The sequence below is a fragment of the Spea bombifrons genome, chromosome 1 (genome assembly GCF_027358695.1).
Source record: "Spea bombifrons isolate aSpeBom1 chromosome 1, aSpeBom1.2.pri, whole genome shotgun sequence".
Taxonomy (NCBI): Eukaryota; Metazoa; Chordata; class Amphibia; order Anura; family Pelobatidae; genus Spea; species Spea bombifrons.
In genome coordinates this window covers 12,690,856-12,718,023 of record NC_071087.1, presented here as the reverse complement: position 1 = coordinate 12,718,023, position 27,168 = coordinate 12,690,856, and the positions used below count along the sequence as shown (strand labels likewise).

General features: G+C 36.6%; 1 protein-coding gene across 1 annotated transcript; it reads right to left on the bottom strand.

The window, feature by feature from the left end:
• Positions 1-23,314: 23,314 nt before the first annotated feature.
• On the bottom strand, positions 23,315-25,271 carry LOC128479772 (homeobox protein HMX2-like). Its single transcript, XM_053458241.1, has 2 exons — positions 24,675-25,271; positions 23,315-23,855 (listed from the first exon to the last, which is right to left on the bottom strand). Exons 1-2 carry the CDS (start codon positions 24,898-24,900, stop codon positions 23,332-23,334), a joined length of 750 nt encoding a protein of 249 aa, XP_053314216.1. The 5' UTR covers positions 24,901-25,271; the 3' UTR covers positions 23,315-23,331.
• Positions 25,272-27,168: the final 1,897 nt, after the last annotated feature.

The following is a 27,168-nucleotide window of genomic DNA, read 5'->3' as shown; positions in this document are numbered from 1 at the left end:
GCACATTTTTCAGGGTTTAGCCAGTATTAATTGTGTGTTTTTCTTTTTTTCGTGGTCTGGATCTATACACACGCACACTAATAGCCATGTAAGTGATAACTAATTGTGTCTTTGTTATCCTTGTTAATGCGTAACAACTGGATTTGTGCTAGGAGCATCATTAATGATATATTTAACCAGTCTCTGTTACCATACAATCTTCCGGATAATTTGAAAATTACCTCTGTTGTGTCACTACATAAAAGCAGTAGTGGGTAATTATAGGCTTGTCAGTTTGATATCTGTAGTAAGGACGTTGAATGGCTGTGTATATAAAGGACGTGGACAAGGGCTTTTCCTAAGGGTAAGGAGATAAAGGCTTGGTGACAAACATATTTGTGCTCTCGAAATTGTATTTCAGAATTACTGTGTTAAACTGAAGCAGAGCTGGGCTGGGGATGACCAGGCGGCTCTGGCTCTTTACGGCTTTTTAGGTCCACCTAAAGGTTAGATATGAGAGGCTGCACATTTCCAGCTGGTGGCAGCAAATTGGATGAGTATAGAGGGATGTCCAGGCCTGGACTTGAGGCTGGTTAGGAACATTTAAAGGGTAATGTATTTAATGCGCTTAGACTTTCTACATAATTTCTGTCCCTAATGCTTACACTTATATAGCACACATTAATCGTGCTTTTGTTTCGATGATTACATTATCATCACTGACAATACCAACTCAGGATTATATAGTATAAAGCACATTAATGACAACTACATGGGTCTCACTAACTCACCTGCATTTGATCAAGTCATAGGGGCATCCCACAAAGCAGAAAGCCTGTCTTGTGCCTTTGGAACACACACCATGGCACAGGAAGCACCTCATGCTTGCAAACTAGACAGGAAATGCTCTTGGAATAAACCACCTAACTTTCTCTAGCATTTCCTTGCTTTAATCGCACCATGACACAAAGGGTTCTGTCATTTAATTGAGAGACAGTCAGTGAAGAAAGTAGTATTGGTGTATGCAGTTGCCATTTTGCCCTGTGGTATAAGCCTTGAGGATGTTTTCACTGTGTGCAGTCATCCTTTTTTGTGGTAAAAATGGCCCTGTTTTTCACTTGTATTAATATGGAAAATGTTTTTTTAATTTTCTGGTAGGCTGTACATAGTAATTGCTATTTTGTTGTCCTAGATATCAAAGCCATAAACCTAAGGGTAAAAAAAATCACTCACCTCATAAAACCACTATTTGCCACTACATTGCTGAGCTTGTAGTAAAAACCTTTTTCCTGCTCCTGAATGTCTGCAGACTTATATATTTTGGGTGATGTGTACACACTCACTATTGCTTCCATGGCAGGCATCTACTTCCAAGTATTCAAAGGTTTACTCCTATTGATTTAAATGGGAATGTATCCTGCATACATGTGCTACAGTACATGCACAATACACTACCCCATACACTAACACAAACTATGACAAAGACTGGTGGTAAAATAGTGCATTTGAAATATCCTGGGGTGCCTATTTCTTTCAAAATATAGTTTGATGGGGTGAATTACTGAATTGACCGGCTTCAAATATATCCCAAATTGGACATGGGGCAGAATGACCAGATGTCAAAGTCAGTGTTGAAATACTGAATTGTACATGTCCCAAATATGGCCTTTTAGCCCACAAACAACCCAAAAAAACCTATGCATGAGTTGTATCACTGTGTTTCTGAACACATATTGGGGTGTTGGAAATGACATATACCGAGAGCTGTAAATTCTTACCATAAGTACAATGTGTGTGAAAAAGCAAAAACAGATGATTATCACAAACTTTGACAAAGGTTGGCAGTAAAATTAGTGCACAGAAAGTGTTAAAATACCAGCATTTGACTGAGGTGTCTAGTTTTTAAAACTATATGGTGTAAATTTAATTAGCTGACTTCAAATATGTCCCAAATAGAACGTGGCCATAGGATGACCAGATTTGGAGGAAAATTATTTTAAAATATCAATACACTGCTTGTACTTGTTCAAAACTTTGGAAAATATAGAACTATTTTTCATTACCTCAAAACTCAAAAATATTAGGCCCTTTTTCTAAATGTTTTGTTTATATTTTCTTACCTCAATTTTAAACAACCTGTTAACCCATACAAACTAAATAAAACAATATTAATGAGGTGCCATTTGAGAATATCGCTTGCTATATTTCATTATAGTCAATCACAAAGTAATGTTGCCAAAGGGACATTTTACTGCCTATAATAGATGCGTGTCTTTGTGGTTCCCCTCTTGAGAATCTGCAGAATCTCCCCATGTTCATTTGCTCTTTTCCCTACCTCCCAGGTGTTGAGACCTCTGTGTTCATGCTTTAAAGTGCTCTAATTGATTTCAATTGGAGTACTTTCCTGCTCCAAGTTGGTTGCTTGAAGCAGCCAAAGAGTGGCAAGAATCGTCAGACCACAGGGCAGTGGATTCTAACTCAAGCAAGTCCTTTATTTTGTTTTGTTTTTAAAGAATGCATATTAACGCTCACAGAGAGTACGTTGTTTTTCAGTAGCAAAGTTTTTTAAACTATAGAATGACTTTCTCACGATATTCTGAGAAACACACATCATTTTCCCAGGTCTGTTCATATTTCATATTCTTTGACCCTTGCCTATTTGTACGTACATTCCACTGTGACAGCGTTAAGTTGTACAGTGCTTTAGGTAATAACTTTCTACAGCAAATATTCATAGACTGTGTCTCTTGCCTCTAACTACTAGGGATATACAGTGCACATCTTGCTTCTGTTTTATGATATATCAGGCTATGTACACAGGTTGTATTTGCAGCTCCCACCTTCAGATTCCAAAATGCAAGGCCCCTCTTGGAATATAGATTGCAGGGTGTAGTCAATGGTGCTCCCACTGGCCAATAATAGATACAATGTTAGTATGTGACTCCTATAACAAATGAAACACTGTTCAACTAGAGGTTTAAGTTAAAAAAATGCATTTATTTTCGTCACCTACAGGTGCCCTTGTCCCGGTGGAAAGAAACAATACCTTGTTGTCGTGCACTTACAGTATATGCCAGGCTTTACATGCATTTGTCCAATACAATGTATAGATCAAAGCTATTTGCTTCTTAGCAGGTGTCTTTTGCAACAGGACAGTAGAGGTCAACTATTTAAATCACACCCACCCATAGGGGGTGTTGAAAGCAAATCTTGCACTAATGCTCCAAGACCTTAGGCTCACTCTTGCAGCTAATGTAAAAGGCTTAGAGGCTCAGAGACATTTTCAATAGTGGTTAAAGGCAATAATTTATTAATGGCAACACAAACAGTGAAATTCATTTTAAGTAAACTTTTTTATTTTTTTCAACAAATTGCATTAAGTACAACCTTTCCAGCCCACTTCTTGCCTTTGGATGCAGAATACACCAGGTGCCAGCTATGACCCCCCCAAAAATGGATAATTATAGTTGGACCATTTATTGCATCCAGTTCTTTACATTGATGTAGGCTGAATGTGTAAGGCAATGCACATACTCATGTCTCTAGTAACCTAAAAAATAGAAAAAAAGAGAGCTCTTCAGCCAACAGAAGAGCAAGCGTGTAGAAGACCAAGATGGCAGCCATTTGGATGATGAGTAGTTTTACTTTAGAACAGATTCAGGTGAAAATTACATAGATTATTTTATCTTCTAGGATAGGACTTTCCAAATACTTAGTGTTAAAAAAAATTGTCTATGTAAATTTATATGTATGGTTTGCTTAAGGTTAATTATGTTCATGGACACCCATGGCATTTTTCAGTAAAAAAAATGTTACTGCCATAATCTCAATTTTGGGGAGTTATGGGAAAGTTTTTCTGAATGTTTAAATATTTAAACACAATGCTTTAAAGTTTGGGAACCTGTGACGGAAGCCTTCGTTTCTTATCCCTCTGGCAGTTGACAGTGTAAGTGATATTACTAGAATTGTGTACTTCTGTTACGTTATTTCCTCAGAATTCTAATTTAGTATGTGTCAGAAAAGAAGTTCCCATGATTTGCTATACATTCTAGTCTTCAGACAAAAATGTTTCGACAGGTAAAATAAAGACAAACTAGATTAGAATAAACAAACATATATTTTTAGAGGGGAAAAAAAAACATAGTTCAACGTTCATACAGAAATTCCAGTCATATTGTATTATGTAGCCTACAGAGTTGTCTCTGAAGTTTAGTTGGCAGTATTGCTTAATTGAACTGTTGCAGCAGAAAAAGGATATAGAAAAAATACAGTGCATTCCGACAAGATCAAAAAGAGGGCACACATGGACAATGTTAGCATCTTCAGTAGTCCCTTAAAAAAAAGTAAGTGCTGATGGGGGGTGTCACCATCTCACCATTTTTAACCCTTTCTAGCTAGGATTAGGAAGCCAATAAACTGATCAGGTACATCCACACTTGAGAAGGCCACAGCCGATTTATTTCAAAGTCATTGTCACGCAAACCTGTAAACTGTAAACACAGGTGCATGAACAACACGAGGCAAGCTGGCACAAAAAATGGTTATTAAACCATCCCGCACCGGAACTCTCCTCACTGACAGCCGGGGAAGGTCTGCACGATGGACGCAGACAACCCCCGCTGCTAACCGCACCTCCTTCCGGCTGCAGCAGAAGTTGTCTACACGAATCGCGTAGATGTCTACCCGCTGCCCGGACAACACACCGGGCAGTCAGAAGCACCGGTAAGTTGGGGGGGGCATAAGACAAGAATATTCTTAAAATGTTATAACAAATTAGACCAAAAAGTCAGTAAACAGAATAAAAAATTGACTGCTCTGTATAAATAGCACATTTTAGTTTCTATGACTGTTGATGAGTCCACTGGCTTTTTACCTATATTCAGTATTGAATTATGTCATTTATTTAGCCAGCCTTGGGAAAATGACCTAGAATTTGTAAAGCTTTCCTGTTTTTGTTCTCAACATATGAATAGTCATATAGATTAACAAAAGACATTACATCTATAAAGCATTTGCATGTTGGCAGTCAAGCTGTGATTGACAAATGTGAGAGTTGGACTACCTTGTCCGGCCAACTCACACTCACTTGAACTTTAGCTAATAGACTCCTCTGACTAAAAGCACATTACCTACACTCAAACCACAAAACACTTACACTGAAGTGTAAATGCCTGTGGTGAATGTAATAGTGTACAATTAAAGAACATTGTCATCTTCATGAATAGTGGTTTGAGATTGTGAGTGATGCAGAGCATGACCCTTCTCACCTCCTCCTCACATTGCAAACAGAACACAAAGCAAATCAAGTGTTCACCATTCAATACACAATATCTCTTGTGTTTGTATCATAACCCCTTGCACAGAATTATTGGAAGAATAATGCTTTGAAATAGTACAACATTAACCTTTTTTTGAACGCAATAAGGAGATTGGGCTGCATGAATATAAAACTGTAGCATGCCTTCCGCATATCTCCAGACATCGGCCACATTTACATCATCAGGCGGCCGCTGGCCTTAAAGTGCCAGGACAGCCTTTTCATCACGAGCCCAGCCCTGCTTACACTCCCTCTTAAAATATCACGTAACATTAATGTATTCTTTGAAGAGGATTATCAAAGACTAATGTAATTATAGTAAATTCACAAATATATACAGTAACAGGCAATCCTACAATGTTTAATATATATATATATATATATATATATATATATATAATTGAACTAAAGAGCTTACAGCACCAATCCAGAGGTACCTAGAGACATCTGATGGGAAACCTGACGCGTATAGTTAATAGTGTCCGGTGTCTGTAATAGCTACAAATGAAGTCAATCAATAACACGGACAAAATACCACGGTAATGCTCTTCAGTGTTAGATATCTCTAAATGACTACAGATGGCGTGTCTTCGGCTGAAGTTCTTTGATCGGATGGAATATTACAAGGATTTCTGTCCCTAACAGAGCTTGACGCAAAACAAAGCTGAAGAGAATGCTATAGGCCAGAAGGTCGAGTTGACCTTGTGGTTTTAAAGCAAAGTGCAGTGGGAGACAGGGAAAGGCCTGATATTTAGAAGTTTCCTACATGTATAGAGTCAGAATGTCTGGCTGGTATCTCTGATCCTAGCATTAGCAAGCAAAGGAAGACGCGTTAATGGGGTTTAAGGAAAAGATTTGTAACCTAATATTAATGAACCAATACATCTGTCACTTCTTCGTTCATTAGGGTTGATTAAACTGTCAAAACGCGAGGAGACCGAATACTGAAAATAACTAGCGCGGCTGATACTTACCAGCAATCTATATTCATTTTACAAGGAAAATACTTTTTTATAGTAAGATTTTACATTGCGAAATGTCTCCAAATTATATGCCAGCAGTTTCAAACTATACATGAACTCTGTGTAACAGGAGCTAAACTTTCATATTATATATCAGTGCAATGTTATTATTCTGAAGATTTTACGATCCATCGCACTATTATAAAATCAATAAGTGCAAACGGAATCTGATTTTTATTTCAGTAAACTGATTTTTAGGAAATTAAAATATTGTTTGTGTTTTTTTTTTACTTTATTGAGAGGGTGGTGGAAAGTGGATCAGAAGTGATATAGGCTCATGAAGTGAGGGGATTAGAAAAATGCCAGAGAGAGGCATAAAAGCTATCCTGAATCTAAGATGAGACCAAGGACTGATTAAGGGTATGTATATCAGGAAAAAAAACAGGCAGATTAGGTGGGCTCAACAGTTCTTATAGCCAATACTCAATATTCGACTACCTATTTGAGTGAAAACCAAAGGTGAAATGCATTAAACTGAAATTACTGACCGTAAGTAAAATGAGACATGTAGATGACTTAATAGCCGGGGATGTCACAGTGCGTACACAGCAAAAACAGTCATGAGGGTCGGAAGGGCTGATTCATCCGCCGTGCAGCAGAGGTGTAAGTGCTAGTGTTCTTAACAACTGTATCTTCTGGGTCATGTGCTTTGTGGGAGCATAAAAACAAAACAAGGTGCTGGAAACAAATCAACCAGGTTTATTAAAGAATCTACAAATCCAATACTGGCCACTCACTGCTATCAACCAAATGGACACCAACATGGTCCCGGTTGGGGACATTTGTGAGTTTAAGGATCTCTGGGACGTGGTTTAATCAACCTGGGAGAAACAACTTCTGATGAGAACTTTATTGAGCCCAAACCATGAGATACTGAAAATGTCAATACACCTGATAGCAGAAATTGCCCCGTGTCATCGGGCAGAACAGGATACGAATTGGGGTTACTTGCCATATTTATAAAGGGTCTTTGGTCCTTTTGCAGTAGAAAGTGAATTCAGTTGGTTGTGAAATTTCACCTAAGACTCCTTAGACCTCAAAAGCTAGATAAACCACTACATGTAAAATACCCTTCACACACATGCACAGCACCCTGCCGGGCTACTTCATAGCCAGTCCAATGCAGTTGGCAAGTTTGGCTTTAATCCTTAACCCTGTAGCTTGGGTGACCTAAACATTTGCCTAGTTAGCTCATACAGTCCAATCGACCCTATATACAACATGTGCTAAGCACGAATATCCCAGACATGACAGTACAACAATATACAGTGATAGCTGGTGATGCTCAGTATATGTGTTGGTAAAACCCATATTGTCCTCTATCCTTCATTCGTGATATACTGGTTTTAATATTTACACCTATAAGAAATTATTTTTACTGATGGTTAAAACTTAATTTGTTTTCAATATTTAGTCCTCACTATTTGAATAAATAATCTTACATTAACACAAATCTATTTGGTTCTGTCGAGAATACTGCCAAATATTTACATTATTCGGGCCAAGTCTTTGCCAGATCCCATACATCTGTCCATTCCAATAGACTGGATGTTCCTTAAGGACCACAAGGCCTGTTGTCACATCTGTCCTTAGTTTTCTTTGCCCCGGGCTGAATATGTTCAGCGTGGCTAATCTTTTCCTGTTTTTACCTGTTAATCCTCTTTTCATTTCCTGTTTTTTCGGTGATAAATGGTTTCTCTTTGCCTGTGATACAGAGAAAATGTGCTATATATGCACTAAAAAAAAAGACTTGATGAAGGAAATAATTAAATTAATCAACTATTTTGGCAAGTGATTTGCCACTTGGCTTCTTTTTTTTTTCTTTTCACATATAAAATATTTAAAAATATATAAAAAATGCAAAGCGTAAACTTTAAAATCTTGTCGTCTAGGACTGCCGTGTTATTAATTAGTTGTATTCTCTTTCGCTACTTTTTAATAAAATGGAAAGTAATTATCCATTAAAAGTGTGGATATATTATACTACCACGAATTATACACACATAATCTATACCCAGAGTTGTAAGCAAAAAGTGATATAAATGATTTTATTTTGTGCCTGTTATTATTGAGACTTTACAGTAATCTCCAGGGGTGCACTGGGGACGGCGAGCTGACTTTAATGATTTGCCATAATTAAAGTAAGTGGTTTCGTTTACATATGTTATAGAAATAAAATAATCTTATTGGAACACAATTAACATTTTCAGTTCAAATATGTAATACTTGAGTAGCCACCATTTTTCACGATGAGAACCACAACACCAGTTGTTGGTATTAGTGACTATGCGAGTTAGACTAAAGTCTCACTTTCTGGCAACTTGCATTTTAGTAAATAGATCCAAAAGTCAGCAATGTTCTGTTACTGATCATGACAATATCAAATCAACATAGTCCAGAGGTGTCCTTTTCATATCTCAGATTTGGTTTCTTGAAACAGCAGACGTTCCCTTTAGTTGCTCTCTTTTCACTTACACATGGGTACTTGGGAATGGTGCAAATTAGAGTGTTAAAGGTTTTTCTGTATTTTCTTAAATAAACACAACAAAGTACTCCAGTGACATCATAACAGTACTTCATTGCAGAAATGTTCTGGCTACACAGAGTTTTTATCAATCTTTGATGCAGGAGCTTCTAGACCCTTGGTAAATGTCACAAACCAAGGGTATGTTCTCCCTTTCTGCTGCCCATTTCTTAATAAAGGTATCGAAAATAACCAAATATATTAACCCTTTCAGTAGCACATGGACGAAAAAATGTGAATTAATCATGGGGCAAGGCCATGTGCCAAGAACAAATGTCAGAAACCAAGTGTGTCATTATTTGCCTGTTATGTCCAATTCCGAAAACGTATAAAAGAGAACTTAAGAGAATATTTACAAAGATGAAAAAGGGCAAACAGTAGAAGTGTGAAAAGTTATGTCAGCTCATCAAGGCGCAGACATGCACTTTTTACAGGATATCCTGAGTAATAATTCCATCTACATACCCAGTAAAATGTTTAATATTTTTTGGGGGTTCCATTTTTTTCTCTAGTAGACTGCAATAGTCTTGCCACAGAGTGCATTTAAAGTGCAATAACAGCCTTAACATTAGATAATTTAAGGTACAGGGTTACTTGAATGATATGATCCGTGAGTCAGCAGCTTTTGCTGCGCGTTGTAATCCCCAGGGCGCGATTTATGAGGATTATACATAATAACTCTGACCGGGACATCTGTTCTACACAACCAAAAGACATGCCTGAGAGGTTCCACACGAAAGATAGCACATGCAGCTCTTCAGAAGAGATTGCTCCCAAATGGTCCCTTTTAGGACACATGCAAATTCAGTGAATCATTATTTTTTTAAGTGAATTAACTGTACTGGAGTAAAATTAGATACACTTAAATAAATAAGGAAGTCTTTTCTTTTTCTCTCAAATCCTTGTAACATGGTAAAGACCCAACTGGATCTTGAGTGGACTCGTCACCTGTACATCTATGGAAAATCTCCAATGTGCCCTTCATGTTAGAAATGTATACATGTTGTTATTAGTTTTCCTTCTATTTTGCAACACACTGGTCAATATATGTTTCAGAAGCACATGGGGATAGCTTGATTCTGTCCTGTTTAAAATATTATTCTATGTCAGGGGTGTCCAACCTGCCGTTCTCCAGCTGCTGCAGGACTACATCTCCCATAATGATCTTTCAGGTAAGGGGCTGGTTGAGGATTATGGGAGATGTAGTCCTGCAACAGCTGGAGAACGGCAGGTTGGACACCCCTGACATAGAATAATATTTTAAACAGGACAGAATCAAGCTATCCCCATGTGCTTCTGAAACATATATTGGCCCGTGTGTTGCAAAATAGAAGGAAAACTAATAACAACATGTATACATTTCTAACATGAAGGACACATTGGAGATTTTCCATAGATGTACAGGTGACGAGTCCACTCAAGATCCACAGGACGCCCCTGTTCCTTAAACCACTAAGTAGTTAAAAGTCTCCTGTTGTATCCTTGCTTTTCTTGTCCTTCACTTGACACTGAATGATGCATTAGTTCATACATCACAAGTTCATACATTACATTGTACATTACATACGTTACACACATATGCATTATTTTTTAATGAGTTCTGTCACATGAAAGAAGAAACAGATTTTTAATATGAAAATCATAAAAAAACGACCTGCCATGAATGTGTTTTTACTTTACATTCCAAAATTTTCATCCTCAGTATAATGGTTGCCATTATCACAGATGAGATGTCCCTGTATGTTGTCAGCTCTTTGTTGTAAGCCTGACCATTGGACTAAATATCAGCTCTGCTTCATATCTCGTAAATAGAGGGTCTGATTCATCGGTCTTAGATACAGTGGTATTCAAAGACAGGTCTAAAAGGCATTTTAAAACATGTTGGCTAACATGAGGATACCATTATCATTTACTATCCATTTTCCTGCAATATGCTACAAAATGCCTTTCCATGACATAATTTAAACAATTAAAAGGATGCGAATAACACCATCATCTTTAAATATCTCAAACCCCCCGCACAGTGCTGTGGATACACACCCATTGGTCATGAAAATATCCATGATGCAAAAGTTGCTGTAGCAGAGGCTGTAGAACTGGAGCGACGCTACTAAACTACTTAAATAGTTTGAATTTGATCATTAATATGTATTTATCACTAACGTGCTAACCAACATTTTTTTCGTTTGTACTTTTTTATTAGCCCATTTTACAGCTCTGTGAAAATGATGACATTATTTGGAGAGCACAGTGCTTCTTCTGCAAGGAAAAGGTGCTGATGGCTGATGACATAGTAATCTAGATGAAGGTATGGATGGTATGGAAAAGGAACATACTCGGCTTCTAACTTTCTCATCTTTTCCCAAGGGTGTTTTGTTCTGGAGGTGAGGCTGAAACTGATTGTGGTAGGGATTCATGCTGAGCTGGAGCTGGGTGCAGTGGTGACAGACCCTTGGCAGGAGCCATGTTGGTGGGACCCAGATGGATGGCAGATGGAACATGGTACATATAAGAGGGGGTGCTACAGCAATGGCCCATGAGTGTGGGTAATGGTGGAGGCAGCTGCAGTAGAGATGACCATCGCATCTTTGAGGGTAACGGAGGTAGTCTCTGCTGTGTAAAGGTGACAGCTGTGGTGGTGGCAGTGGGAGTGCATCTCTTGCAGCTACAGAAGAAGACGGTTCTGCCTCTAGTTTTCTATACTCCTCCATAACCCTAGTAGATGTCTTATCTGTATGGATAGATAAAAATACACATGTACTATAGACATAATGTACAGTTTATGTATATGAACCATAGCTTGCATGTTTAATATTTACCTAACCACTTTGGCATCAGAGAGAGTGGAGAAACCTGAAAGAAATGTTAAAATGTAACTATGCAACTATGCATAGCAATGGGCAATAATGATGTCACAACAACCACTCATCATGTGGATGACCGGGTGCATGGTTTACCTGGAGAACACATGGCACCCGGATGCATCCATGGAGGCCTCACCTTACAACTTAAAGGAATTAAAGGATCTGCTGCTGACATCTTGGTGCCAGATATCACAGCACAGCTTCAGGTCTAGTGGAGTCCATGCCGCGAAGGGTCAGGGCTGTTTTGGCCACGAACGGGGGAACCTACACAATATTAGGCAGGTGGTCGTAATGTTATGGCTGATCGATGTATATCAGAGAAAAGAGATGCATTTTAAAACATCTTTAATACAATTACAGTGCCTGACCACAAATGACATGATAAATATGATTTTTTTATTATTTTTTATAAATGAATTCAGGTAGTCCAATAATTGAACTCATTTTGTTTATTAAAATAATTTACTCCGACTTGTCAAAGACTTTCAGGGTCCAACAGATGCTTGGAGGGTAAAATAGAGCAAGAAGAAGTACATGAGATTAAGGTACACAAAAAAATCATTGTTTCTGTGTTGATACGCATTACAGTGTGAATCGATTCTGCTGCTATACCTCAAGCCTCACAAACTGCAACTGCTTATATACGTGGCAGAGAATGGCTAAAGATAAGCAGACTATAGAGAAAATGCTCTATAGAGCAACACGTAGCCACACTCACTAGCCTCTGGCCTATAAGGTTACACTGTAGTAAATAGCCTAATATGCCTCATGTCCAATTCGAATAAAAGCTCCAGTGTTACTCTGTGAAAAGCCGTACTCCATAAGTGTCATGCAAATTTCTCAACTATCAATCTCTTTATACAGTTAACCTAGAATGTGGTTTCATTCAAAAACCAAAACATGCCTATAAAGATGATCGGTGGATTTCCTTGAAATGTACTTAATACAGAAACATGCCAATTCTTTTCTGATATATCTCATTTAATACAAAAAAGAAAGCATGTTGCTGATCAAATTCATGTATAAAGCCTGCAGCAGTGGTGATATTATGCCTTTTATACAAATAGGCATTAATCAGTAAGGCCAGCCATATGCACTTTAAAGGGTGGTAAAAGAAATGTCAAAAGAGAAACATATCAATGAACACGTGAATCATAGAAACTTTTCTGTCCCCATGATGAGACTGTCACAGTAACAATGACCTTTCTCATGTAATGCGATCCTTGCTTTCAGAGTACGTTTGAATAAACCCTGCCCTAAGCAGAATTACATGAAAACTCATTTGTTAAGCGGAATTTCTCTTAGGGTAGGATCTCACAAGATCACTGAAGCATTCAGTAAAGTATTACTGGTTTTTCACGGGTATGGGAAACAAACTCAACCTCATAAGTTCAACTTGGTTGATCAAACTTAGATCAAGTTTTACTACGGCGTTTGGGGCACAATGACTCATTGAATTAACGTGCATTCCATGACATATTTCAATTAATTCAGAAAACACAAAACCAACTATTGTCGGAAGTTGTCAAGACACAATCCATGACAGCTGGAGATAGGTTGCTTATCTACACATTATCTACATTGATTTAGTACAGGAATAGGTAACTGGTGGCCTTTAACTGTGGTGGACCCAAACACTTGTCATCATTAACTCGATAGAGGTCGCCAGGACAGAGATAAGAGCCATGCTCTGCACTGGTAACTATGGCCCAGTAGGCCTTACCCTTAATTTTCTCTAATCTTCTAGGCAATATTAACAGATGAAAAAAGGAATATACACACATCATCAAGTGAAGATTCAGAAACACCACACACTTCTAGAGCCTCAATCTACAAAAAAGGAATAATAGGGTGTGCTACCATTTTGCACCTTATAATGACACCAAAGGTGTTTGATACCTAACTCTCATGTACACAGCGGGGAAGTATCCAATGCAGTTCAGTAATAAGGAAATTCAGATGTTCAGATACTTTCTCATACTCATACTTTCTGCTCTTTTGTGTTGCTCCTGGACCCTTTGGTCACCTTTATTGCTTTCTCCTGAACAGTAGCTCCGATAAGAAAAGAGAGGAACCAGCAATTAAAAGATAATATTTTTAATTCAATATAAAAAAATAAAGATTCTTACATGACAGCACAGCTTAGGTTTGCATCTGAACCACATGACTTTTGGAACAATGTCCTTTGGACAGACAAGACCAAAGTGGAGACGTTTGGCCATAATGCACAGTTCCATGTTTGGCGTAAACCCAGCATATGAGCACAAACACTTCATACCAACTATCAAGCATGGTGGTGGAGGGGTGATGATTTGGGCTTCTTTCAGCCCCAGGACCTGGGACCCTTGCAGTCATTGAGTCCGCCATGAACTCCTCTATATACCAGAGGTAAGGCCATCTGTTCGAAGGCAAAGCTTGGCTGAAATTGGGTCATGCAACAGGACAATGATCCCAAGCACATTAGCAAATCTACAACAGAATGGCTGAAAAAGAAAATAATCAAGGTGTTGCAATGAAACAGTCAAAGTCCAGACCTCAACCAAATTGAATTATTGTGGTGAGACCTTAAGAGAGCTGTGCATAAACAAATTCCCACAAACTTTAATGAACTGAAGCAATGTTGTAAAGAAGAGTGGTCCAAAATCCACAACAATGTGAGAGATTCATAGTCATACAGAAAATGATTACTTCTGGTTATTGCTGCTAAAGGTGGTTCTACAAGCTATTAAATCAGGTGCACTTATTTTTTCACACATGGCTTCTCCATTTTGGCTTTATTTATTTTTTTTTGCATAAATAATGATACGGTGTACTATGTCATTTGTTGTTCATCATAGGTTGTATTTACCTAATTTTTAGACCTGCTAAGGAACAGATAATTGTTTGATATCATCATATGTAAAACCATAGAATTCCATATACATAGAATATACATATTCCTTGGTAATGTAAACAACCAGCATAATATTAACACTATGTAAACAGTATGAAAAAATTATTTTAAAAAATCAACTATTAGAAAAGCTTTTTAATAAAAAAAAATGATTACCCATTTGTAAGAATGATATATATTCTTTATCTGTATCTTCCATTGTTATGCAATGTTTTTATTGCTTTTTTGGACTCTTAAATGAGCCCTGCTTTTTCGCTAATTTTATATATTTTATGAAACCAGATCTATGTATTATGCCAGAAAAAGACCCTAATAATTTGAAATGTGATGCCAACTCAAATTATCTGTCCCTAGGCTCCAAGGAAAAATGCACTTCTTTTGCTGAAATAACTGCAATAGGAAGGATTTTTATGTTGAGAATGAGGGGTTGAAGAATGAACAATTAGAAGCAGAGTTGTCTTTAGATGAAAGAACCTTTTTGTGGTAGACTTCAGCCTCTTGTTTGGGCTGTCAACAACAATTTGACAAAGAATGTCCTATTGTCTGAGCTGTTTTTTCAGCATAGTAACCTATATTGTATGTAAGCAAAGTTCCATAGAGCAATGTGCAAGCAAAGTTGGAGAGACAGCACAGTATTTTTCATAGTCTTTTAGACATTATGCATTTTGCCAATGTATTATATATATTTTTTGTAGACATCATGTTATTTTTTTTATTTTTTTTGGATTTTAGTCTGTGCCACCCAAGCCCTAACGCCAACACACACTTCAGGGGCCAAAGCTCATGATAACATATTTGTGGTGAATGGTCAATTGTTACGAATTTCTAATTGGTTCTGGGTCAGTCTCTCTGAAAACATTACTGTGCTCTAGTAATTTTGTCAATTAATTCCTAACAATTAACAACTGACAAAACTTTGTATCTTTTCAAAAAATGTTCTGATTTTTACATTAAACTCTTCACCCCCAAGAGCCACGCTTAAGGATCAACTTTCACATGATCAGTCTTTTGAAGTTTCTGCTTTAAAATGTTGCATGCTGTGGTAATGAGATATCCCAATGATATTGTCATATTTTCCGCACTTGTACAATTGTCAGGTTATCATAGTAAGATAAAATAAATTTCCATGGGCCCTCTTTTCCATAAGGTAAAATCATGACAAGTTTGATTGAGTTTGAAGAGTTGAAATTCAATATTATTCTTATTCTGCAGTTATTCTATTACTTTCAAATTACTAGGTAGGACAAAAGTGTGTGTGGGGGGGGGGTATTATGCATTAGAGTAAGTGGTTCTCAGACTAGTTCCCTAGTCTATGGTTTTCTGATCTTAGACCATATTCCTCCACATGCAGACCAGACCTTATTTATGGTTACAGTGCAGAACAAATGGGAAGAGCTAAATGGTTTCTCAAAGCCTGCTTTTTTTGTCACCTATCCGTCTCCTATAATGGTAATAAGGAAAATGGGCATAGCTGTATTGGCCAGAGGGAAGATGGTTTTTAGTTATAGCTGAATTTCTGATGTTTTATTTGGCAACATGGAAAAAATGTTAAGTCTCACATGTTTCGTGACCTTTGGCGCCTTGAAAGCTAAGCATTCATCTTTATAAAATATGTAAAGTATTTTGTGAAGTTGAATGATTAGTCTAAGACAAGAGGTTTCCTGTAGACAGCAAGGAAGCATGCATGGAACTGCTATAATATGCTCACAAGGCATATACTGTATTGGCTCGATTATAGGCCGCACCCGAGTATAGGCCGCACCCTAAAAGCTAGGTTCTTTTTTGCCCCTCTGCTCCTTACTGCTCTCCTCATCCTCTTGCCAGGCCATCTTGCTCTCTGTCATATGCTCCCAGCCCCTTCTTGCCCCCTCTGCTCTTGTCTACTCTCTACCGCATCCCTCTGCCCTGGCCTGTTACCTCCCATTCCCCTCTTCCCTGACCCATCTTCTTTTAACACAGTCAGGGCTAAATCTTACTGGTCCACAGAAGATCACCTTCTCAATGGACAGCGGCCAACAGGACATTTGCTAAGTTTACCCAGTGGCTAGATAAATCTAATGTGGTTTTGGTGTTAGGTGTCATTTTTTGATGGTCAATTCATTTTCAGGGATCTCTTTAAGTTTAGAGAACCCTACAGTAGGTTAGCACTGATTCTAATATATTTACTAAACTTTCTGTTTTAGCTACTGTTTTAGGCTAAATGAGTGCAGTTTGAACTGATGGCCCCAATATATGTTTGCTACTTAGAGACCTCCCACATTCTCCTAAACTAAGGACTTGGCTGAAATGCCACAAAATCTGCAAGATTTATCACTTGGGTCTACTGCGGCAATGCATTAGAAAGGAATTATTGGACTTTAATCAATAAATAAAATACAGACATTTACTAAATATCACGTTTGTGCGCCAAAATCATGCTCCCATGGCACAAACTCACACACTTAACAAGCTTATCTCATATTTACATCCCAGTGCACATCTGAGCTTCTGGTTATTCTCTTTTATCCCTGATATCTCCCGCTCTGTTGAGAATGTTTCCATCTACCCATCTACCTAGCAGATTCTGCCTTGGTGTTACACTTGACTCTGGTCTCTTATTTACGCCTTACATACATTCATTCACAAAAATCTTCCTGCCTTCACCTGTGAAATTTGGCCTCGCTTAACAGACTACTAAAACCTTAATCTATTCCCTTTTCATAGCCTGTGAGAGTTATTGCTTCCCCTATCCCAACTTTCACTGCTACAATCCATCCTAAACACCTCTGCAAGATTGACTTTCTCATCTCATAGCCTGGCGCTGAACTGTCCCAGTCCCTCCACTGGCTCCCCATACCATCCACAATAAAATGTAAATCCCTTACCTACAGAGTTCTTAATATCAATGTTATATTATTGTAATAGCGCCATGGGATCTGCTGGCGCTCTATAAATAAATGTAATGTCATGAAGAGACTGGGAATGTTGCATGGTCCATGTAACTCCTAATTCCATGGTACATAATTTAGAATCGAAGTAGTGTAGTGGTTCTTTTTTCATGCTCTTATCCTGATGTTAACATTAAAAGGGTTAACTTTTCACTAGTATACTGTATTTTGTCTCTCTGCACGTGTATATTTTAGTTTTGTAGAGTGCGCAGATGTTCTTTACACATATTTTGTGGATTTTCTTAAGTCATGCTAACACTTTGCCCACGAGGGATGATAAGGTGGCTCTGGCACTTTAAGGCCGGCAGGTGCCTATTGACATACTGTATGTGCCACCGCTGGCTGAATGCGCATCGCCAGGTGTTACCTTTTAAATCTCACTCTGTATGGAGTGGGGTATATCTAGCCAACAAGTATGGGGTATTATATAATCAGTCCAAGCCAGATTATATAAAAAAAATTTTGAAAACACATTAACTACTTTATTACTCAGAGCCTTGTCTGGGAAAAAAAACCATGACAGTATATATGTATGATGGATCACCTCTCATAAACACCCTAGAAGACTCTTTTTGACAATAAATGCATATTGCCAGGAATTACACTGAATTAAATCAATGCCCATTTTATTAAGTATGGGAGGTAACCAGACTGGGCCATAGGGGAGTAGGAATGTCCACAATTCAGATGAGCTTTTAATGTTTTACAGCATGAATAGCTGGTTGGTTGCAAACCCCCAGAGGCCCGCATAGAACTGCAGAAATTCCTGGTAAGCAGCATTGCTTCGGTCTCTGTGATTGACAGCTGCTCTGTCTGTTTCTCAGAAGGTTATGCTGCAGCTTATGTCAATTAAAGTGACATCACTAATATTTTTCCCTTCCCCAAGCCCCCTCAATAAAAGACTCGGGACTACGGATGGCTTGGTATCTGGGCTAACAAGATTTTTTTTTGCCCCAAGTCATAAAGCTGCCAGCCACTGATTTAATGAAACCGTAAAGCTCCATAATTATAATATTTAATTTTACAGCTGTGAGCTATTACTATTTGATATAGGTTGTATTTTACTCATATTAGTGTAGCTTCTTTTATTTCAAGGTTTCATCATATTCTGCATTATTTGATCTGTATAGGAACAATAAAAGTAATTAACAAAAATTATAGTTTTTAAGCATTAATCACCCATTTCTGATCAGATCTCTCCTGTATTTTGTACAGTTTGGAGACTCCAGAAGGATATTTAGATACTAGAGAGAGTTGAGAGGAGGGCTACTAAAATGGTGAATGTTTTTTTAGGAAACACTAAGGGATCTCAATATGTGTAGCTTGAAGGAAAGCAGAGGGGTGATAGATGAGATCGAAACATTTAAATTCTTCATGGGATTTAACAAAGAGGAAAGATTATTTCAAAGAAGGAGAAATGTAAGAACAAGAGGTCATGATCTAAAACAAGAGGGTCAGAGTTTAAAATGTATTGTAAAGATGTTTTATATTACCGAGAGGGTAGTAGATAAGTAGAACAGTCTCCCATTCGAAGTGGTAGATGCTAATAGGGGATTTAAAAATGCATATGATAGGCATAAAGCTATACTGGATATAAGACAAGACCAACAACTGATCTTTAGATCAGGAAAAATGGGCAAACTAGATGGGCTAAATGGGACTTATATGCTGTACAATTCTATGTTTCCATGTGGACTTGAGTTTGTGCCTTGGCTGAAGTCGAGTTGCTCTGCATTAAAAGCCAATGCAATCTTTAAAGCAATAAGATTTTTGCACCCAGCTCACTGTTCTTTTTTTGCTGGCCCTCTTGCATATTTTTACCCCCTTCTGATCTTTTTCAGACATGCCTGTTGACCTAGGAAACTCTTCATGAATGTTTAACCGGAGGAAGAGGGAATTGTCTGTGGATCCAATTAAGAAAAGACACAACAATTACTAATGGGGCACTAATTTGGCTTGAGAAAAGCAGTTGGACTAAAGTGGCTTCTTCTGGAAACATTGTTTCCATCTGGACACAGCACATATTTTCTTCTTATTGTTACACAGGCAAATAAGCAAAGTACCTACATTGAGTATATTTAGTTTTTTTTTAAATTTTATGACTATAATTTTACAGAAAAACATTGCAAATAGACAAAAGAAACCAGAAAAAAAGAATTAATTTGGAAATCCCTGCATTAATGGGTCATTTGGTTTAAGATGACATTGGTCCTCAACAGCTTCACAGATGTCTTTGCATAATAAGTTGTTCTACACAAGAGATGGTGTAAGACCATGCCTACCTAGAACTGATGTATGTATGTATGTATTATTAAGGCTAACATATGTAATTATTCATACAGTAGAAAGATAGTATACTAAAGGACAGGTATCATAAGTTATAGACAATAAGTACAGTGGTCTACAGAAATTTCGAATAGGGTACAAAGAGTATGTATAGACTGAGTATATGTGTACCTGCCCTACAGATCTTATATTCTCTGATATACTGTATGTACTATTTCCTCACCCTGCACATTATGTCATGTATTATTATATAATATATCATTGTGCAGGGACAGAGGTCCCTAAGCATTTCAAATACCTTGAGCTATGTCTCCCAATATGCCTGACCAGCCTAGGATCCAGAAGCAAGATGGGTCACACTAGGCTGAGTCTGTCTCTGTTACACCAAGGACTTTCACTGTAACAAGATCATCTGTGCATAATACAGTGTGGGCATCCAAGATTGACATCACATTAATTATAGGTATCATTGTATTACAATAAATACAAATTAAAGCCTATGTTGCCTTTATTATAAAGCATTGATCATATAGGAAATATTTATTGTGTTATTTGCATTTAGGAATTAAAAATGAGACAAGATGCATTTACATGGATGGTGTTATATTTTTTTTTTCCTGTATGATGTATTAAAACACCCATAAGGAAATATTGGTTACTCACAGCTAAAAGGAAAAGTATTAAATACACATTACACTTATTCTCACTTGTTACCTAATTATTATTTCTCTCCTAACTCAGGATGCAGATCTGAACATAAATCAGCCTTACTGGAATGGCCAATGGAACATGGCAACTTACTTCAATATAACATACAGTGCATTTCTTTAGTATTTGCTCCTTGTAATTTAATTGTAATTGTGATTATTTTTAATTTTAGATTGTACACCACATCAATCTGTGTGTTAAATATTAAAATTCGCCACACAGAAAGTCTATTTTTCTGTTAATAATTTGTTACGCAAAATGTCATGATCTGGCTAGAAATTTTGTCTGTTTTGTCTATGTCAGGACACCAAAATCGCACATTTATTGTACTTTAATATAATAAAGTATAATAAAGATGGTGGCTTATTTCACACAAAATCACAAAAACACAACGAATATTTGGTCTTTATAGAAGGATGTTTTATTGATATAGAATAATTCCCATAGTAAACAACACAATTCTTGTTACATTTGTTGCAGAAATAAACTTGAAACGACTTAAGTTCCGTATTATAAATAACTGGTGTAGGTAAAATCAGCTATGCTTTTGACAATTATCAAATGGTTAAGCTGCAAAACTGCTGCCTAAAAAATACTACTTTTCTGTTCCATTTAGCAATATTTGAATAAGGGTTGTGTATTATTCTTCAGAGAAATGATACAGCTGATCATGGTCCTGGAAACCAGGCAACCCATGTGAGATCTCACCTAAAAAAATTTCTGTGCTGACTCATGAAACTAAATGAATTGATCAAATCTATTCTCACATGCCACAGAGATCTATATATATATATAATTAAGAATGATCAAATTATTATATAATTAACATATTTAGAATGTATTCTTAAGTATGCTAAAAAGAACTACACAATATAAATTAATATATATCAGTTATAATAAATATCTATCTATGTATATCCACAGTAACTGTATATTGATAGATAGATAGATAGATAGATAGATAGATAGATAGATAGATAGATAGATAGATAGATACTTTATATAAAAGGTGAATATAAAATATAGACAAACATTCCAAAACTAAAATGTATATATATAAAAAAGTTATTACGGAGATTACTATACTGTATAATAAAGATATTCTTACTGGTGCCATCCTTTTATGGCTATGCTTTTATTAAGAAAAAATAAACTCTGTTAAACAAACCTTTAAGACAGGTTGTGTTTGGCAAATAATCTTTCACATATTAAATATGGTTGATGACAGGAAACTACTTAATGGTTTTGGAAAACCTCATCTCCATCCATTCTAAACCTAATTTAAAGCTAAACAGTGAACAGCAAGTTTTACCCATAAATCATGTTGTAGTCATAAGAGTTATTATTATTATGAAGTATTATTAGTTGTTGTAATCGAAGTAGCAGTAGTAGTGGTAATGATAATAATAATAATAATAATAATAATAATAATAATAATGTCAATTTATTATAACCATTAATATTGCTTTAAAAAAAAACAGTTTGAATTCCCTTTTGCACAGATTTTTTGTATAAATATCTTCCCTTTTATCTTCTTAGTATTAAATGAACAAGAATGATTTAGTGTTGCTTGTAGTGAGAATGCCTTAATTACCGTGGATCCATAGTAACACTGTTCATATATTATGTCTGTAGGGGGAGGGTAAGACCCCCCCCCACAAGAAATGTTTGTATAATTAAATATGTCTTCCTGAAGGAATAATTTTTTTAAAAAAGATGCATGTTAACTATATATATATATATATATATATATATATCAAATAAAATCCCGACAACATCTTAAATCAAAACATTTTATTTCAGAAATCATCATTTTTAACAAGTAGATAAAGTACATTTCATATACAATAAAAAAGTTATACAGATACATGTGAGACCATAATGTGTCCAGGCTACGTTATTGATTTTGTATTTAATATTTGCTAGATCAACAAATTTAAAAAAAAAAAATCAGAGCAAAATAACAATCTTTGGTTCTTGCACAAATTAACCAAAATATAAAAGATACCATTATTGTTAATCGTATGATAACTGAACTTATTTTTGATACCGGTATCATCTTATGACTAAACCCTAAAGAAATATATTTTTTAACGAAATGCTTAAAAAAATAATGCTGTTTTTCTTCCTCGTTTTAGATTGCTCATGACACTACAAAAAGATTGGCTTTTAGCTGTGTTTTTGTATGAAAAGTATTAAAAGTAGATAGCTGATATAACCATTGAAAAGTGAAAATATCAACCTGGAAAGTTATCCCGTCTTTAATTGCATAGGACGTTTTAACTATACAAAACTAAAAGTCCTAAAGAATACAAAAATATTTGTACATTATCACATTATATAAGCCATAGAAAGAGTAGACAGGAATATTATAAAATTGGTTCCCAGTCTGTGTATTCTATGATCTGATCACTGCACAGATAGGAAGTATAGTATAGGAAAATGAGGAATAATTAAGAAATCAGCAATTCCTTATTGTAGGTGGATTTAATTTAAGGTAACACGCTGCTAGAAGTTCAAATATGTATATAAAAGTTATATTATGCGTTTGAGAGAAAGCAGATAATAGTGACAAGGAAAATAAATAACATTTCAGGTCAATGCTGAATTCTGGAATATGTAAAATAAATGGAGGACTCTGATACTATAAATTAGAGGAACAAAACTATAAAGAATGTCTATACCTCATTATATATATCTATATATATATATATATATATATATATATATATATATAGATATATATATATATATATGAACCTCTTTAACGGTAATCTTTCCCATAGGAGGATTATGTCTCTTTAGTTGGCTTTATGCATCCCCATCTGTAAGGCTGTAATATTTGCCAGTATTTGGAAAACAAAGATAAGGAATTGTGCTTCCAGGGTACATAACAGGGAAGGACATTGGCAAAATGCATCTGTTTAGATATGAATTGTCTTTGTAAATGACTGGAAGGGCAAGAGCAGGTGTGATATCTCCAGTCTGATCTCCTAAAACCGGACCCTCCAGCTCAGAGGACAATTGTCTTTTTAGCTTATTCCTCCTGTTCTGGAACCATATCTTCACCTGAGTCTCGGTCAACTGCAATGAGTTAGCAAGACAAGCCCTCTCAGCGCTGCTCAGATAACGCTTCATGTCAAAGGTGGATTCCAGCTGAAAAATTTGACTTTTGGAAAAGATGGTTCTTGTCTTCTTTTTTACCAAAAGTTTGGTTTTCTTGCTGTGTTTTTCTGAGGTTGGGGATGGTCCGTCATCCAAACTGTCGGGGCTGTCGGCTCTGCAAGGTAAGTCTCTGTGTCTGTAACTGGAGGCAAGAAGGCAACTTCTATAACCTAAATAGGGGAAATGAAAATGATCAGAATTGAAGTACCCCATTTTTCTTTTACGTTTTGAAAAAAAGGCACTCTTTGGAACATTAATTGATGTTCGCAGATAATAAACTGCCATGCAGGTGTAGGAATGTAGCAATTCCCAAAAATCATATAATAAAACAATAAAAAAGACATTTTCACACCCAAACACTAGAGCTATGCTGACAAACTATTTCAAAGCAATATAGGTGTCAGGATTAGCTGCTGGGATGTGTTTAGCCTACTGTTATTTGAGCCACAAAGTAATCAATCACATGCCCAATTAACTGTTCTAATGAGTGTACAGTAAATAAACTTAAGACAAAGGAATGAATGTATATATATTTGTGTGTGTGTGTGTGTGTAAATTTAATGAACTGCAATACCACACTTTTGTTTTTTCCTCCACATACTATAATATTATGTTATAATATTATCATATTATGTGATACTTAATATAACTATGCATACTTAATATAATTGTGTATTTTTGTGGATCATGAAGTATTTAAATCTCTAGGATTTTGGGTTGGAAGCACAGTTGCCCGCTACTAGCATGGGTGCAGCAGCTCAGCACCCATGTGCACTCCAGCCTTATCACTTGATATTATACAAACAATAAAATGAGTGCAATCACCCCCCCAAGTGCCTCATAATCCTAAATATATGTACTAAAGTCTTAAGTTATAAAGGAGGAAACACATTAGTGGTGTATCTCTGAGCCACTCTCACCCTGTTCCCATTAATATACACTGTATGTATACGTGTGGACATGAGCAGTATGTGTGTATACAGTCTTACCATGTGCTGGGAACAGGGCTGTAGTGCTGTTTTCTGGTCCTGTAAGCTCTTCTTCATCCTCCTCTTCTTCCTTCTGCCTGTGAAGATCTCTGCTGTCTTCTGTGGACCTGGGAATGAAGCCTCTGTGAGGCTTAATGGCATCTGGCTTCCTTGAGCTTAGCTGCAGTATACTGTCAATGGTGAAGCTGAAAGACGTCGGTCTGCATGCATCCTGATTTTTATTCATGGTCCTTGCTGTCTCCCTGGCAGGGGGTCCGTGGCATCACACACACAATGTCCTGTGCCCCACAGCCAGCTGCATGCCACAGAGATCAGGCTGAGCCGGGGTAAGTAAGTGACTGTCCTGCAGCCCTGGCCTCAAACAGGAAGGCAGAGCAGAGGCAGCTGTCCTAATCCTAGAGGAGGTGGAGCATGGAGAGGACTCCCAGCGCAGCAAACCTCCAGCACAATGTAAGCTCAATTAGGGGCGAAAGAACAAACAGGGCGAACCGTGCGCATGTGAGCGAAACAACCCCTACTGCAGCAATTAACACCTCCGGGGACGTTAAATCCTGCGAGTCATTATTTCCCCATTATGATGATAATAAACGATTTGACACTGAACTACACCCTACACAGGGCAGCCTCAAATATCCACGGAATGACTCTCTCTTTTTCATTGTAGGGATTTAGGATGATTCATAATGAGTTTTGGCATGCATTTATATACAGAATATGTTGTGTGGATGAATTAATTATATATCATAGATAAAAAGTCCAAGAGGCTCTAAAAATAACATAGAAACATAGAATTGACCCATTGTGCAACACTACAGAATACAATGGCGCTATATAAAACAATACATAATAATAATAATGATGCCCATTTCCTAATGTAAAGACTGACATCTTTATCATTCATTGATCTTGTCTTAAAATCAGCCATATACAAATCCCACGCACGTTTAAATTCCCTCACTGTATTAGCCTCTACCACTTCTGCTGGGAGGCTGTTTCGCCTATCTGCCACCTTCAGTAAAGTCACTATAAAACCTTTCTATCAAAATTCCTCTAATAAACAAATATAAATATCCATTAAGTTCCTTTTTAGCATGCTTAATTTATATACCAATCGGTAGAATACAGTAAAATGGCTAAATTTATTTATTTTTTAACCTACAGGTTTAATAGCTACCTAGTCATATTTCTTCCTTTGTTATTCTGTTGTGTACTTGACAAAGAGTCCCGATTTTGAATTCCTGTCCATGTTTGGTTCAGATATTTTGGTGTAAATAATTTTAAGAGTCCTGACAGTTTTTTCTCACTATTTTCTTAAAGGGTTCTAGTTTTTTATTATTATATTGTGTTCAGGTAGAGGCAAATTACTAATGTGTATGTATCCTAGCACAATCTAGTAGACAAACATCATGACTCCTTATCATACTGCCTGTAGGAAACAATAGAATGGCTGGGTCTTAATCACCAAGCCAGACATTCTGACTGATTGTCTATGAATGAACCAACTTCATTACTATTGTCATAAAAATCAACTCTTTGTGGTAAATGTGCAGGGAAATTCACTCAAAATATCACATGATTGTCTACAATGGCAGCCTCCAGATCTGCAGATAAAGGATGTTTATAGGAACACAATTAGATAAAACCAGGATTTAGTCCATTTTGACCTAGATTACTGGATACAGCACTGGATTTTAGGCTCATTTTAGGTTGAAAAATATTTTTTTCTATGGGACTTCCCAAGTATTCAGAAAAAAGAGGCCTATACAAACTTGACACTGGTTTAATGCGTAATTTGAGCTAAACTAAAGACCCTATGTATTGCATAAAGTGACCCAACTCCTTTGTCTGAGATCGTTATTGCTGCCCTTGGGCTGTCAGAAACTAGCTGTGAAGTGATTATAGTTTGGTCAAAAAGTGAATTTATTTGAAAAAAAACAAAATAGACCTAAGACCTAACAGTCTTATTGATTCAGAAAAAATAAGTGCTGACCAATGATAACTAATATTCTGCACATTTTCTATTGCTTCCTCTTTCATTTCCATCAATGGTACATTATACCCAAAGCTCAACTAGAAATAATATAGAAATAATATATACTAGAATAATTTTCACAAACAAATGAGTACATTAAAATTCTGGGGTCTACAGAATATATATATAAATATATATATAATACATATAATAAATATAAATTATATTTAAGGATGCTTAAAGGAGGAGATTAAAAAAAGGCTTTCTACCAGGGGAGGAGAGGCTATTGCCCCTGGACTGTTTTGATTTGAATGTTTTGGGCCACCATCACAAGCCTTTTCACTGTATTTTATTTGCAGTTCCACTAGGCTGTATAGAGTAACAAAGGCTTTAGTAAGCATTTGCACTGATACTGTATCCGTTCTCTGCTCATTTAAGGAGACAATTTTGAGAAATATATGGTTTTCAACAGAACTGAAGTGTGCATCGAGCATAATTGCCCTTGCCATTGTTAGCCAAATG

Coding starts and splice junctions, on each gene's coding strand:
- LOC128479772 (XM_053458241.1), bottom strand. CDS start 24,900: ATGAATAAAAATCAGGATGCATGCAGACCGACGTCTTTCAGCTTCACC. Junction 23,856..24,674: donor AGCCCTGTTCCCAGCACATG/GTAAGACTGTAT, acceptor TCCCCTATTTAG/GTTATAGAAGTTGCCTTCTT.